Raw genomic sequence first — 13,272 nt, forward strand, 5'->3', positions numbered from 1 at the left:
AAATAGGAAATATTGTGGATGTAACCACAGCTACTTGTTTTATTTACAGGAAGAAGTGCTTCCACAGTGATTTAATTAAGTGTCCAACGTATAAATTAAATAATAAAAATGACTTTGATCTTCTGAACCCAGTCACAAGATCTGGACGTTCACTGAAGACATAAAACTACTGAAGACATTTTTGGATCATGGTGTCGTTGTAAATGTTTCGGTCATGAGTTTCAGAGTCAGTTCAGAACTTTCCAACGTCACGTCAAATCCAAATAAGTCAGAAAACGTCACTATAAGGTCGTAAGAGTCATCTGAAGGTGACACATGATGGTTTTAAATGTGGCCTTCCTCACCCAGTGAAGCGTAGGATCCAGGGGGAAGAGCCGAGGCCGAGCTGAAGGGTCCCGCCGCCGACGCCACCGCAGAGGGCACAGTGGGCATCCTGGTGCGGGCCGTGGCGGTGGCCGCGGCGTTGACGTCCACGTCGCTACGAGAGCGCTGGAGAGAGCCCGGAGACGAGGCCGCGGCAGGCGGCCTGCTGTGGGCAGCTTTGGCTGGAGGACAGTTCATCATTACTTTAAAGTTGTGTTTGAATCGACTGCACGATGATAAAAATGGAGGTTTAAACGGTTCTGAATCATATTTCATCGTCTGGTCTCATCAGTCTGGATGTCACGAGGGTTTCACTTCCTCACAACATTTACAAATAAAGTAAAGAGTGATGTGAACTTACATCTCGTTGTGCTGCTTCCAAAGGTGTTCTTAACAGCCAGGGGTCGGCTGAGGAGACGAACACAACAGAGAACACCATCTGTTAACCACCAGCGTTCAAGACACTAAAGAAAACTACAACGTGTTCATTCATTTAACATTCAGGGCAGTTTGAACCCTCGGTTCATCTCCTCCACTGCTGCTGCGGAGTTACATCACACAGAACATCAACACATGATCACTCATTGGCTGTTGTAAGCTCTAGGAAGGACATATAAGCTCCTATCAGCGGCACATCTCAGGATAGCCTGCAGGGGGATGATGCCGTCTGCTGTGCTGACTATCAACGGGTTAAAGGAGGAGGTGTCTCACTTGAGGCTCTCCTGCGAGGACGAGGAGGAGCGATCGGAGGCGGGCAGCGACATCAGACTGTCTCCGCTCCTCAGGTGAGCCTGCAGAGCTTTCTGATAGGACGACTCCAGGCCCTGGAAGAGTTGCTCCGCCTCCCGACGGAAGTGACCGTGGAAACTCCAGTAACACCTGTAACGGCAAAAAACCAACAACATCAGGACATTTGTGGTGCTACATGTTAATGTTGAGGAGGAAAATGGATGTGGTGACGTACTTTCTGGCCACAGAGCGAGCCTCGGCGTCGGCATCGTGGACCCCTTTCTTTATGGTCTCCATTAAAACTGTTGCATGTCTACGAGGAGAAAAAACAAGTTAACTATTCAAAGTTCAGAGTAACAGGATGAAGTGGGTGCTGGACTGAACGCTGAGGGTGTAAATAAAAAAAAATCCCATCAGTTTTGGATCTCTGGACTTCTGGAGACCTGGATTACACCTTTTTATGTTTTTTATGGTTGTTTTTTTACATTTTAAGTCCCCAGCTTCTAGAAATCATCAGAAAAAAGAACTTGTGCAGAACTTGCCTGAGAAAAATCACATTTTAAAGTTTTCTTCAGTCTCACATTAATCCAGTTATAGTTGTCTGTCCATCCATGAGCACACTGCTAACAGGACATGCTAACAGATAATTCAGCCAAGTTTAAATGGAGGTTTGGAGTGTGTTTGTTTTCTGAACTGTTCCTTTAAGTGTTTCTATCTGTGAACGCAGCCTTTGACCTCATGTGAGTCATGAATCAGCCATCTGCTCTGCAGTGCATGAGGTGAACTCTCACAGCTCCATTAATCGACACGTTAGGGTGATGATGTCACTCTGGTGTCACTGTTTGGAGACTTTAATGAGCTCATTTTGTTGATTCAAGCTGTTTGATTTCAGGTTGTTTTGATCCTTGTTCCGATACCAAAACAATACTTTATATAGTGAGGTTAATATCTCGAATGTGTATTAACGTGTGCTGATGTCAGAGCTTCTTTCTTTCTGTCTTGATAAATCTGAGCCTGATTTGTACTCGTGTGATGTTCAGGAATCGGTGATCGATGAGAACCAGAGCGCTCCCCCCGGTACTGGGATCAGCTCGGGTTTCACCCTCGGCAGGAAGCAGCCGGGCGGAAACACAATGAGGCTTTTTGGAGGCAGACAGAGATCCCTCCTGGCATCGCCATGGAAACTGCTGAGACCGGCCCTGACCCGGCCGGTGTCACATTTCCTGACAAGGTGGCGAGGAGCGCTTTAACCCATTCACGAGGCAACGTTTCACACTCACTGTACAAATATCTGCTTATTTCAGTTCATAACACAACTGTTTGTTTCTGTAAAAACGCTGAGCTGAAGTTGGATGAACGTCATATTTTCATGTATTATTAAGCAGCGTTGTGTTTCGTCACCTCTCCAGAGAGCCCGTCTGCCACTCCTGCAGCAGCAGGTCCAAGAACTCGAAGCTGCGCCTGAAGAGGAAAACACCAAAATACAACATAAATCATTCATATCTGAACACAGACTACGATTCATTTAATCATCAAACCCTGAAGAAAAGAAAAGACAATAACGCTGAAATTAAGTCTAAAATTATTGCAACTGACTATAATAATAATAATAAAAATAATAATAATAATAATAATAATAATAACACAAGAAAAAAATAATAATAATGCATTTGAAATGAATTAAATGAAAATATATTGCTGAAAAATGAATATAGGTATCATATTTAAGAAAATAGAATACAATTAATTTACATAAAGTAATGTAATAAAAATGTAAAAACTCTAAATAATACAAATGTAAAAGTAATCTTAAAAATTCCATAAAAGCTTTGAAATACTATCATATAAATACAATTAAAATGCATAAGTAAGATAGAAAACATAAATATATTTAAAACAAATTAAATGAATGATGTAAAAACAAATCAAATCAAATAAATGCATAAAAATAAAAAATATAAATGAAATGAAGACTATTAAATAAATAATTTAATTAAATACACTCAAAATAAAAACAGAAGAAAATAATAATAAAAACAAAATAAATACTTTTCAAAATTAATTTTACAAAAAATCAAAAAGAAAGAAAAATTATAAACACTTAAACTAAAAAGATAAGATAGAAATAAATATATAATAGTAACTAGAAAGTAGAACTAAATAATATTAAATTAAGTACATATCATAAATAATAAATAAAATATTAATCAAATAAAAAAGGAATTAAGAAAACATAATGGAAACAATGAGTAAATAAAATAAAGGTGCGTCACCTTCTGACGGCCACAGATTTGGAGGTACAGCTGCTGGTGATGATGGGGATCAGACGAGGGAAGTGTGTGTGCTGCAAAACACACAAACTGGCGTCAGAACAGCGTTTACACACAGTTTTCTTTCTCCAGCACAGACACAAAGTGTGTTCTCTTCTTCTTCTGTGGTCATAATAATAAAAGCTGTCGTGTGATTCCATCTGCCTGTGAACTCCTCGGAGCTAACATCGTTATGATGGCGCCTCGTGAACAGTTAAACAGGACAGGAAGCTGCTGTTACGCACTTTGAGGATGAGGCGGATGGCGGCCATGCCGGAGGTGGCCATGACTTTGGCACTGTTGGGGACCAGGTTGAGAAGGATGGGCATGGTGGCCTCCGCCGCGTGGTCGAAGCGGCTGCCGAGCACCGACGACAGGTGGCTGGAGGGAACAGCAGACAGAGATGATGCTTTCTGACAGCTTATTGTTCTGAATCATGGGTTTCTCCTGTGACCGCTGTGTCTCACCCCAGAGTGATGCAGGCCTCCCTCACCACCTGCGAGCGCAGGTCTTTGGCGGACAGTTTGAACGCCGCCTCCATGAGACGCAGCTGCTGCGGAAACCCGTCGAACTCGGCGGCGCCGGCCAGCAGCAGTGAGCGCACCTTCTTCAGCTGGATGGACAGGACGAGAGCAGCGGTCAACAAACATTCTCACCTCACTGATGACAGAACAGACGACAGACAGGCAGGAAGTCTTACAGCCGCCACGCGGAGCTCCCAGTCCCTCTTGTCATCGGACAGCACGTCGCGAATCTTCGTCATGGCCTCCTCTACCTCCCTGTTGGAGTAGATCTGGTGAACGAGAACAAGAAGGACCGGAGCATTATGAGCAGAACCAGTTCATGTTGAAATGTGGGGTAAAGGAGGCTCCGTACCTGCACGGTGGGAACATCCTCGAAGGCCTGGATGAAGTCCTCCTCATCCACAGCTCCAGCTACGGATCCATCCCTCCCTGCAGACGACACCACGGGGACAAGATGAGAGGAAAGCTTCACGTTCAGGTGTACAGAATGTCATGTGTGCTGTTCTAACATTAAGATCCGTTCAGTGCATGTCAGTCGTTGTGAGCTCTGACCTGCAGACTTGGCGCTGGAGGCGGAGGCGGGACGTCGGAATGAACCCATGCTCACCGTCTTCCTCCCGGACAGCGAGGCTCCTTTGGATGAGGACGAGGAGCGGCCGCCGTCCACCGAGTCATCGTCCTCGAAGTTCTTGTCTGGAGGAGGAAGAGCGGGAAGGAGAAGCGACTGAACAACGAGCACAAAGAGAACGGGCAGGCGGACTCTGACATTTCTGCATTTTAACTTTTCGCTGACGTTCAGCAGAGAACGACACAGAGGACATAACTCACATTCCTCCATCACCAACATAACGAGCTGGTGACGGCGAGGAGGCTCACAGACACAATGTCCCGACAATAAACTCAACAATCGGCCCAGTGTTGCCAGTGAGGAGCCCCGAGTGACCACAGCAGAACAAAACACACAGTTTCAGGACTCAGCCAGAAAAATGTTGAGTTCTGACCGGCTCATACCTTCATTCTTCATCCCCGCAGCAGGACTCTCACATGGTTTAGAGTTAATTATATGTTTGTTTAGGTTTTCATCACTGCTGAGACAATCAGTCGTTTCGGCAGCAGTGATTCTGTTTGTGGCCACATTAAATCGTTCTCTGGCTCTAATTTTAGGTCAAATTACAGATCAGCTCCACAGAATGGCCGTTTCCAGGACCACAGTTTTACTGATGTGACTGTTGAATGTAATCTTTTACTTGCTCGGTAAATAACAACACGACGATGACAATCTTTTGTTTTTCATCCGAGGCCGCGCCCTGTGGAAACGTCTCCTGGTGGGGGACGACCGAGCGCCACGTGAGCCCCCCAGAGCGCAGGAATCTGCACGGCCAGCAATCAATCCTCTTTCATTATTCAGAGTCCACACACACACACACACACACACACACACACACACACACACACGCACACACACACACACACGCACACACACACACACACACACACACACACACACAGCAGGGCACTCAGCCAACACATCCGTCATGTGCCATCAGGTTGCAGTTTTTTCCTCCTCAAAGCTACAACAAGGCCTCAATATCAACACAAGGTGACCGTGTGTGTGTGTGTGTGTGTGTGTGTGTGTGTGTGTGTGTGTGTGTGTGCGTGTGTGCACCTGTCACCTGAGCCTCAACACATTAGCATCAACATGACACAACAGGAGGGGAAAATAACTGGTAGCTCAGGAGGAAACCCCTTTAAAACTCGAGCACGTGCGTCTCAATATCAGGTCCAAACAGTCAACACTGATCAAATATATCTGCTGTATCCATAACGACCATCAATCAATCAGACCTGAGCTGAGAGGCCGAACGCTACAGATATATCTAGCATGATAAAGCTTGTGTTCTTACTTACATAACACCGCCTGCATGAGTTTTAATAATAAATGTTATTAAAGCTCGGTTGTGAATCTGAAAGGAATCGTTTGAGGTTTTGGGAAACACACGATGATGGCAGAAGATCCATTTCACTGTTTTGGATTACTGTCACGTAGAATACAAAATGTAGTAATTCAGATCAAATGTAACATCCACAGTCTCAGTTTACACACATCTAATGTCTCGTATCCACAACAAGTCTGAACATCAATCAGGAGGAAAGTTCAACCAAGAAAACTGAAACATGCCGGATTCTTTAACCATCAAGACCGATGAATTTTTCCCTGAGGAGGTAACGAAATGTCAAGAAAACAGCCGTCATGTTAAAACATCTGGATCTGTCCGTTCATCTGGATCAGCACCGACCGTCACTGGGCTCTGTTCTGGGCACAGACCCATCCTCCACCAGAGTATACAACTAGAGCTGCAACTAAAACTTAATCTAGGTCAGAAATGATCAAAAACAAATGTCTTGTTTGGGACACAACCTCATGTTGTTCACTGGAGAGGAGGAAAGAAACAAGCAAACATTTCACACTTAAGAAGCTCAAATCTGAGAATTTTTGCACTAGAACTACTAAACCCGATGAATTGATCACTAAACTGGCGACAGATAAAACAGCTGACAGGTAATCGATCCGTAGTTCTCTCAGACTCCAGAGCAGCAGCCCGACCGCCCGGCTGCATCACAACCATCCAGCTGCGAGCAGGCCGACAAATCATCCTGCTGTGTTTACATTCAGACACCACAGACGCATTTACAGCCGTCGTCACACCAGGCATCCCTCCCCCTCCTCCCCCTCCTCCTCCTGCCATTCAACTCCTGCCGCCTGCATCCATCATTCAGTACGACCTCCACTGTTCCCCTCGACTAAGACGAGCAGCAGCTTACAGGAGCAGATCCGCCTGCAGACCAGTTTCCTCAGCATGCCGGCAGACAGACAGACAGTCAGACAGACAGACAGGCAGACAGTCAGCTGGTCCTCCAGTCCTCTGAGCTCCTCACATCTTGTCCTCCTGCTGAGGAGAGGAAAAGGGGAGGAAGGAGGGGAGTCCGACCGCGAGCCCCCTCCCTCCCCCGTCAGGCAGCATGTGCTTCAGTTTCTGCGTCTCCGTCTCGTCCTCCGGTTCACTTCAGCACACACACACACACACCGTCAGGACCGGGATGGAGGAAGAGGAAGGGAAGTGATGGAGGAGAGGAGGAGGAAGGGAGGGGCGGGGGAGTGGACCAATGGGGTGCAACGGGAGGGGTTGGTGAGGGGACAAACCCCGGCGCTGGTGGGCGGAGTCAGAGCGTCACGATGACTCAGGCGAGGAGGAGGGAGGATGGAGGAGACACCTCTGAGGAGGAGGCTGCTCCTCTGACGGTGTTAATGTCCGCCGCCGAGCCTCCACCCGACTTATCACAGCGTCTGTATCACAGCAAGGTCGGAGCTGCTCCACCAGTCAGAACGTAAAAGTACATTTACTCAAATACTTCTGCTTCCATTCTCCATCTAATCGTGTTATATAAGTAAAATGTAAACGAACGCAGACTTGTACATAAATCCGAGTCCATTTTGATGGTTAAATGGCGGATGATCTGGATGCAGAGGGGTTGTACTAAAACCTCGTCCACACACACACCCTCCTCCGGTTCATAAACATTCCCATCCACACCGACGTCCACATGAAAACACAGCAGGACCGCTCTGAGACGCTGCCATGGCGCCGTCGCTTCCTGCCGCCTCAAGATAACAATCTGACATCAGTGCGCCGACCACAGCTCATAAAGACCAACACCCTGAGGCGTTCACAGGTGGGCGCAAGGACATCTGCGCTTTACACGAAGCGAGCATGAAAATGAACACTATGTGGGTCTGAAACCAGCGACGACACTGGCAGGAGACAAACCACGACGAGTCAACTGTGTTTGACAGGCGAGATTTAACTTTCAAACTCTGTTACAGGTGGATAAAAACTGCTCACAACAAAAAGAAAGACCAACAATAATCTGACAGAGTGATTGTGACTAATTGTTCCCCTCCTCTGGACTGCCAGGTCACGAGTTCTCCTCCTGGCAGCGTCTCAAAGTCTTTGTGAGCTCGGAGCCTGATGGAGTCTGACAGCTGATCCCCTCGATGCAGATTCACAAAATGACCGTGGAGAGGTGAGCGCAGAGTGTTGCGTCACCGGACACAGAAGGAAACGAGGGAGCGTGGGAGAGCAGCTGGGAGTTTACAGCAGGTAATCTGAGAGAGATCACATCGGCCTCTCGGCTCGGCTCACCAAACAAACTCACATTTCTCCGTCATCTCCGTCCACAATAATATCACAGTCGCAGCTCAAAAGGTGAGCGCCGACCTGTTCCGCCTCTTCACGGCTGAACGAACGCGGTGGGAAACACCCCGGCTATTCTCCTGCACATCACAACCAGCTGGAACAACAGTGGGAGTGACGTTCCCACACAATTATCAGGCTTCATTCACAACTTTCTCACCAGATTAAAACGCATTCACACCGAGCAAATCCACAGGCAGCGGTCTGGAGTTACAGCGGACGGGCTGTTAGTCGGGTCTGCCGGGTCCACAACAAAACACAACACACACTACTTTGATTTAAAGTCGTGAAAGAGCATAAAGTTATTTCACCTGAGATAACAAAGCCGCTGAGAGGCAGAAGCTCTGAATTCATCCTGATCACGTCAGCTTCCACTGTGCAGAGCTTTTATGACTTGGATATCAGCGTTTCAAACGATCAATAACCAACAAAACAACAAAACAACCAACCAACAGTCCAGAACTCAAAGTCTCTTCATTAACTGTCATGAACCACAAAGAAAAGCAGCAAATCTTCACATTTAAGAAGCTGGAACCAGAACGTTTGTCACACTTTTGCTGGACAAATCATTTAAATGATTAATTGATCATCAATTGCTGCAGCTGATGGAGTGACTGACAGGATCAGGTCAGCAGGACTTTATACAGTTATAAAGTAAAGTAAAGAAACATTACACACCAAGATGATATTCTCAGAGAGTTTCAGCACATCTGTGCATTAAGAAGCTTTGACCCAGAGAATATCAGACAGTTCTGCTTCATTAAAGATCGTAATGAGAATCTAGTTTCAGCTCTACTGGACGTCTTGTTGTGTTTCTGTTTACTTGTTGGGTTCTGCGGGTCAATCAGTGGTTGTTCCTGTTGGGACTGAACCTCTTCCTGTTTGTCATCCTTCAGTTTCTGTGGAGACTTTTCCTGTTTTGTTGTGTGAAGCGTCGTCTTGTGTCTTTGTGTATCTGTGACGACGTGAGGACAGAAAAACCTCGTCTGAAATAAGTATTAAATAAAAGCAGCAGCGAGTGAGTTTCCGCTTTCCTTCATAAGCGCTCTTGAAGGAGCTCGTCCACCTCGTGTGAGACGCTCACTGGTGCATGCTGGTCTTTCTGTCCCTGCACTGTGTTCATTATTCAGGAGGTTTCCAACTGTGCAACCTAAGTCCTGCTGGCAGCTCGTACCTGTCCTCGTCCCTCAACACCTCCCTGCAGGACCTCCTGAGGCCCAGTGACGCACGCAGCCCGGTCCATGTTTATTAAACCACTCAGCTGGATTCAGAAGCACAAACCAGACGGAATGTCAAAATATGACGTCTGAACAAAAACAGGTGGAAGTTTAACACGTTTACGAGCTTTTTCTTGATGCATGAGCAGAGTTACATGATGACGACTGAGCCAACAGCTTCACTCACAGAAGAAAACAGAGTTCAGAATATTTTCTTAGATGCAGTTAGTCTGCCTCCAACGATGATGTCTGTCTCTGCGCCACACTTTATTCACAGAAAATAAAGAAACGCACCACAACAGGTCACAACATGGATACCAAACTACGGCTTATTTGTTCAAAATACAGTCAGGTGCACGTCTTCACCTCTGACACCTGATAAACTCAGAAACCAACCAATTAACTAATCAAATAACCAACCAATACTCAGATTAAGGTCGTTTGAATAGAAAACTTTCCTTCCTCGTTTCATTATTTGAAAAACACAGGCCTGTATCTGTTATTACTTTGTGGCGTGACGTTCATGTTCGTGTTATTTTGTTCCCTGACCTTCACTAACAATCCTCTGCTGACCTTTGAGTCGCACGTCCGACAGCTCTGATCTTCACTGTTCACTGCAAACTGCAGCTGCAAGACTTTTAATCAAAACTATGACAAGAGAACACATTCCTCCAGCTTTAACAGCCGCTCATTGGCTCCCCGTCGCGTCCAGAATGCAGTTTGAAATCAATTAATCGCCTCTGAGAAGAGGTTGAATGGACTGTAGCTCTGACCTACGAGACCTCAAACCAGTCCACAGAGAAACCTCAGGAGTCTTTACAGAGTCCTCCACCTCTCCTGGAAAACCAGCTCAAATACTTGTTTTAAAAACAGGTTTCGTTGTTGAACAGAACATTTGTGTTACTGTCTGCAGCCGATGAAAACAAGCTAGTAAATACTGTAAAAACAAAACAGAACAGGAGCAACACTGACGAGCTCAAAGGTGGAAATGATGAAGTTCCTCTACACATGTTCCTCAATTGATCATGATCATTTCTACCTGAACAACTCAGATGTTTCAAACGTAATCGTGCACGTCAGACACAGATCAGCAGAGCAGAACTGGCATTAAACGCATCACTGAGCATTCATTTCCTAATTATGATCCCAGAGAGAGCTCAGAGAGTCGAGTGGAGTCGGCTAAATGTTCCACAAGAGGCCGTCAGCTTCAGAATAAAAACACTCGGCTGTGTGATAACAGTACCTGCAGGCTCTGTGTGGATCCACTGGAGCAGGAACAGTCCTGACAGCGACCCGGAGCTGGTGCACTGCTGCCTGCCTCCTCCCTCCCCTCCAACCCGGTCTTGTGACTGTGGGGACGACAGCTGACACCACTCCTACAAAATAAGAGCCCAGGGCTGGCAGAGAGGGTCTTCCTGTGGTTTTCTTCTCAGTTTGACAGTTTGTTTTGCGGGCTCTCTCTCTCTGTGTCTCCTCTGAACGATTCACAGCTTCTCTTCACGTCATATTAAATATATATAATTCAAAGGTTATTGAACTTGAAGGTGGGATTTGTCCCAGCCTTTTCCTGAATGCTCCCTATAAAATATTACTGTAAATTCACAGTATTTTCCAGTAATTACGGTAATATTCAAGGACAAATGAAGAGGTAATAAATCACTGTCCCACACTTGACAAACGGCCTCTGATGGTCACATCTGATGCAGATCGTAGAGATATTTTGTGAGTGAATCCTGCAGCAGCGTCACAGTGAGGCTCCTCCCTTCATGTCAGACTATCTCACTGACTGATTCATGTTGTTTCCCCCAAAGGAAGTCGGTCTCCTCTTGTTATTTTTAAGCTCGGGGGCTCAGAGATGAAAGCTGAGCCTCGTGACCACACAGATGACGCCTGTCGGCAGCCTGACAGACCAGTCTGACGTCCCGGAGCTTGTTCTGCTGCTCCTATCTGTGGGTGTGTTATCCGCCCCACTTCTGCAGGGTCGCTGTTCCTGCAGCGGAGCGGCTGAAAGCTCCTCGCCTCTCGCGGCACAAAGAAAAGCAGCTCAGGTTGCATTGTGACTGAAAGACAGCGAACACACCCCACTGAGAGTGCTGGAAACAAGACGAGGGCTTCCCAGGACCGAGAGGCTCACCCGGGTCACGTTTCACAGCCTGTCACTAGATGTTCACATTCATAGCTACTGGACCAAATGTTTCAGGAGTGTTTCTACCGTGTTTATTTACTGTGACAACAACTTAATGAACTTCCTAAACCAGTTGAAACCAGTTGCCACAGACCTGCAGCCTGATGAGCAGTGAACACCTGACGCCCCTCCTCACCACAGACCTCCTTCACCTTCAGGCTGAATCACGTCTCAGGACACACATCTGTCTGAAATCTCCTCAGACGTGTGAGGGACCGGGACAGCAGCTTGTTAAACCAGGTTCTGGAGTCTGTTGGGGTTCAGATAATGAACTGTGGAGCAGTTTTGGACGCCGTCACATGTCTGCGTCCGCAGGCCGTTTACAACAACAAACACAAAGCTGCCAGGACGACCAGCTTCACCGCGGGCACAAAACCATCCCGGTGTCACAGACACAACCAGAACCAGGACCTCAGGAGTGAAGAGCATCAGGTAGAGCAGAGTGTGATCTTACCTGACACAGGAGACAGCACCATGTTCCCCGACCTCTGGACCTCATCGAACTTACTGAAGATGACGTTGAGCCTGCACAGAGAGCAGGAACAGACAGTTACCAGCAGGCGGTGCTGTGATACAAACGGGCCCGCACAGCAGAATCGGATCATATCTGACTCCACAGAGAGCCGATAACTGGGCCAGAGGAACATCCCAGAAATAACAGGAGATGCTCACAGCTGTGACGCCTGCTGGCTGATATTAACAGAACAAACAGTGATAATCACAGCGAGGACCACATGTGATGTCGGTTCACTCTGCAGGAGCCTCGTTCAGACCAGTGTCTCTGACAGGAAGTGTTTAAAGTGGACAAGAAACTATGAAAACTTTAAATCTTTCGGTCTCTGACAAAACAAGACATTGAAGACAATCTGGGAACTTCTGATCTGCACTTCTGACTATTGTCTGACAATTTAAAGACGATTAATTTGTTGGAATAATTGTTCTGGACTGACCACGATGTTGTGATTTCTTAGAAAACACAAGAGTTAGTTAGTTAGTTGTGTGTTAGCAGAGTCCTGCATGTAATAAGTTAGTCATGAGTGTTCACAGCGAGCACTTGAACGCACCGTGACTGGGGCAGACCCTTCTTCCCCAGGTCCATTCTCACTCGCTCTCCAACGTGGCGGTAGATCTCGATGAGGCAGTTCATGGCTCCGTCACGCACCTGCAGGACGAACAGTGTGACATCATGAACATTTAACCTCTGACCTTCTGTATCCTGTTAGACATCTGTGTTAAACTGTGTCGTGCTCATCGTATGAATTCTCAAGTTATGTCAGAAACTGTGTTTTGAACAAATTTGAAGAACTTCCCTCCGGACAGACTGAACACCTGCAGCCACAGACGTTACCGACACAGACACACAATAACTTCACAAATGATCGTCTTTTCTGAGCTTCAACAAACACCTGAAGAAACTGACTTTAATTCTGTTAGAATTAGAGGAATTGTGATGTTAGTGATTCAACAACACGATGCTGTTGTGCTGCAAGAGTTTCTCTCCTGAAAATCATATCAGATGTTGAGTTTAGTAGTTTCCCTTCAGTTTGTCTTTTACATTTCTCTTTAAACAAAATGTATTCCGAGTCATAATAAAGAGAAACTTTCTAAACATTACGACTTCCTGTCCCACAATAAGGATGACAGAGCGGCTACGTATGGAGGATGTGGATCAGACGAGCGATCGCAGACTGT

The 13,272-nt window shown here is 46.4% G+C and overlaps 1 protein-coding gene across 20 annotated transcripts in view; it reads right to left on the reverse strand.

Annotated features, from left to right (window-relative positions):
• The window catches only part of LOC115577176 (CLIP-associating protein 1-B-like), a 38,391-nt gene that overhangs the window by 20,017 nt on the left and 5,102 nt on the right, over positions 1-13,272 (reverse strand). For 17 of the 20 annotated variants that reach the window (XM_030410071.1, XM_030410078.1, XM_030410076.1 and 14 more), the window contains exons 7-19: positions 12,645-12,742; positions 12,035-12,105; positions 4,478-4,618; positions 4,278-4,354; positions 4,102-4,194; positions 3,869-4,014; positions 3,647-3,782; positions 3,366-3,436; positions 2,494-2,553; positions 1,328-1,405; positions 1,075-1,242; positions 725-771; positions 345-545 (exon numbers count right to left, since the gene is read on the reverse strand). In XM_030410071.1, coding sequence (XP_030265931.1) covers positions 345-545; positions 725-771; positions 1,075-1,242; positions 1,328-1,405; positions 2,494-2,553; positions 3,366-3,436; positions 3,647-3,782; positions 3,869-4,014; positions 4,102-4,194; positions 4,278-4,354; positions 4,478-4,618; positions 12,035-12,105; positions 12,645-12,742 — 1,387 coding nt within the window. The other 3 variants (XM_030410084.1, XM_030410086.1, XM_030410083.1) reach the window with 3 other exon arrangements.

The sequence above is a fragment of the Sparus aurata genome, chromosome 24 (genome assembly GCF_900880675.1).
Source record: "Sparus aurata chromosome 24, fSpaAur1.1, whole genome shotgun sequence".
Classification (NCBI taxonomy): domain Eukaryota; kingdom Metazoa; phylum Chordata; class Actinopteri; order Spariformes; family Sparidae; genus Sparus; species Sparus aurata.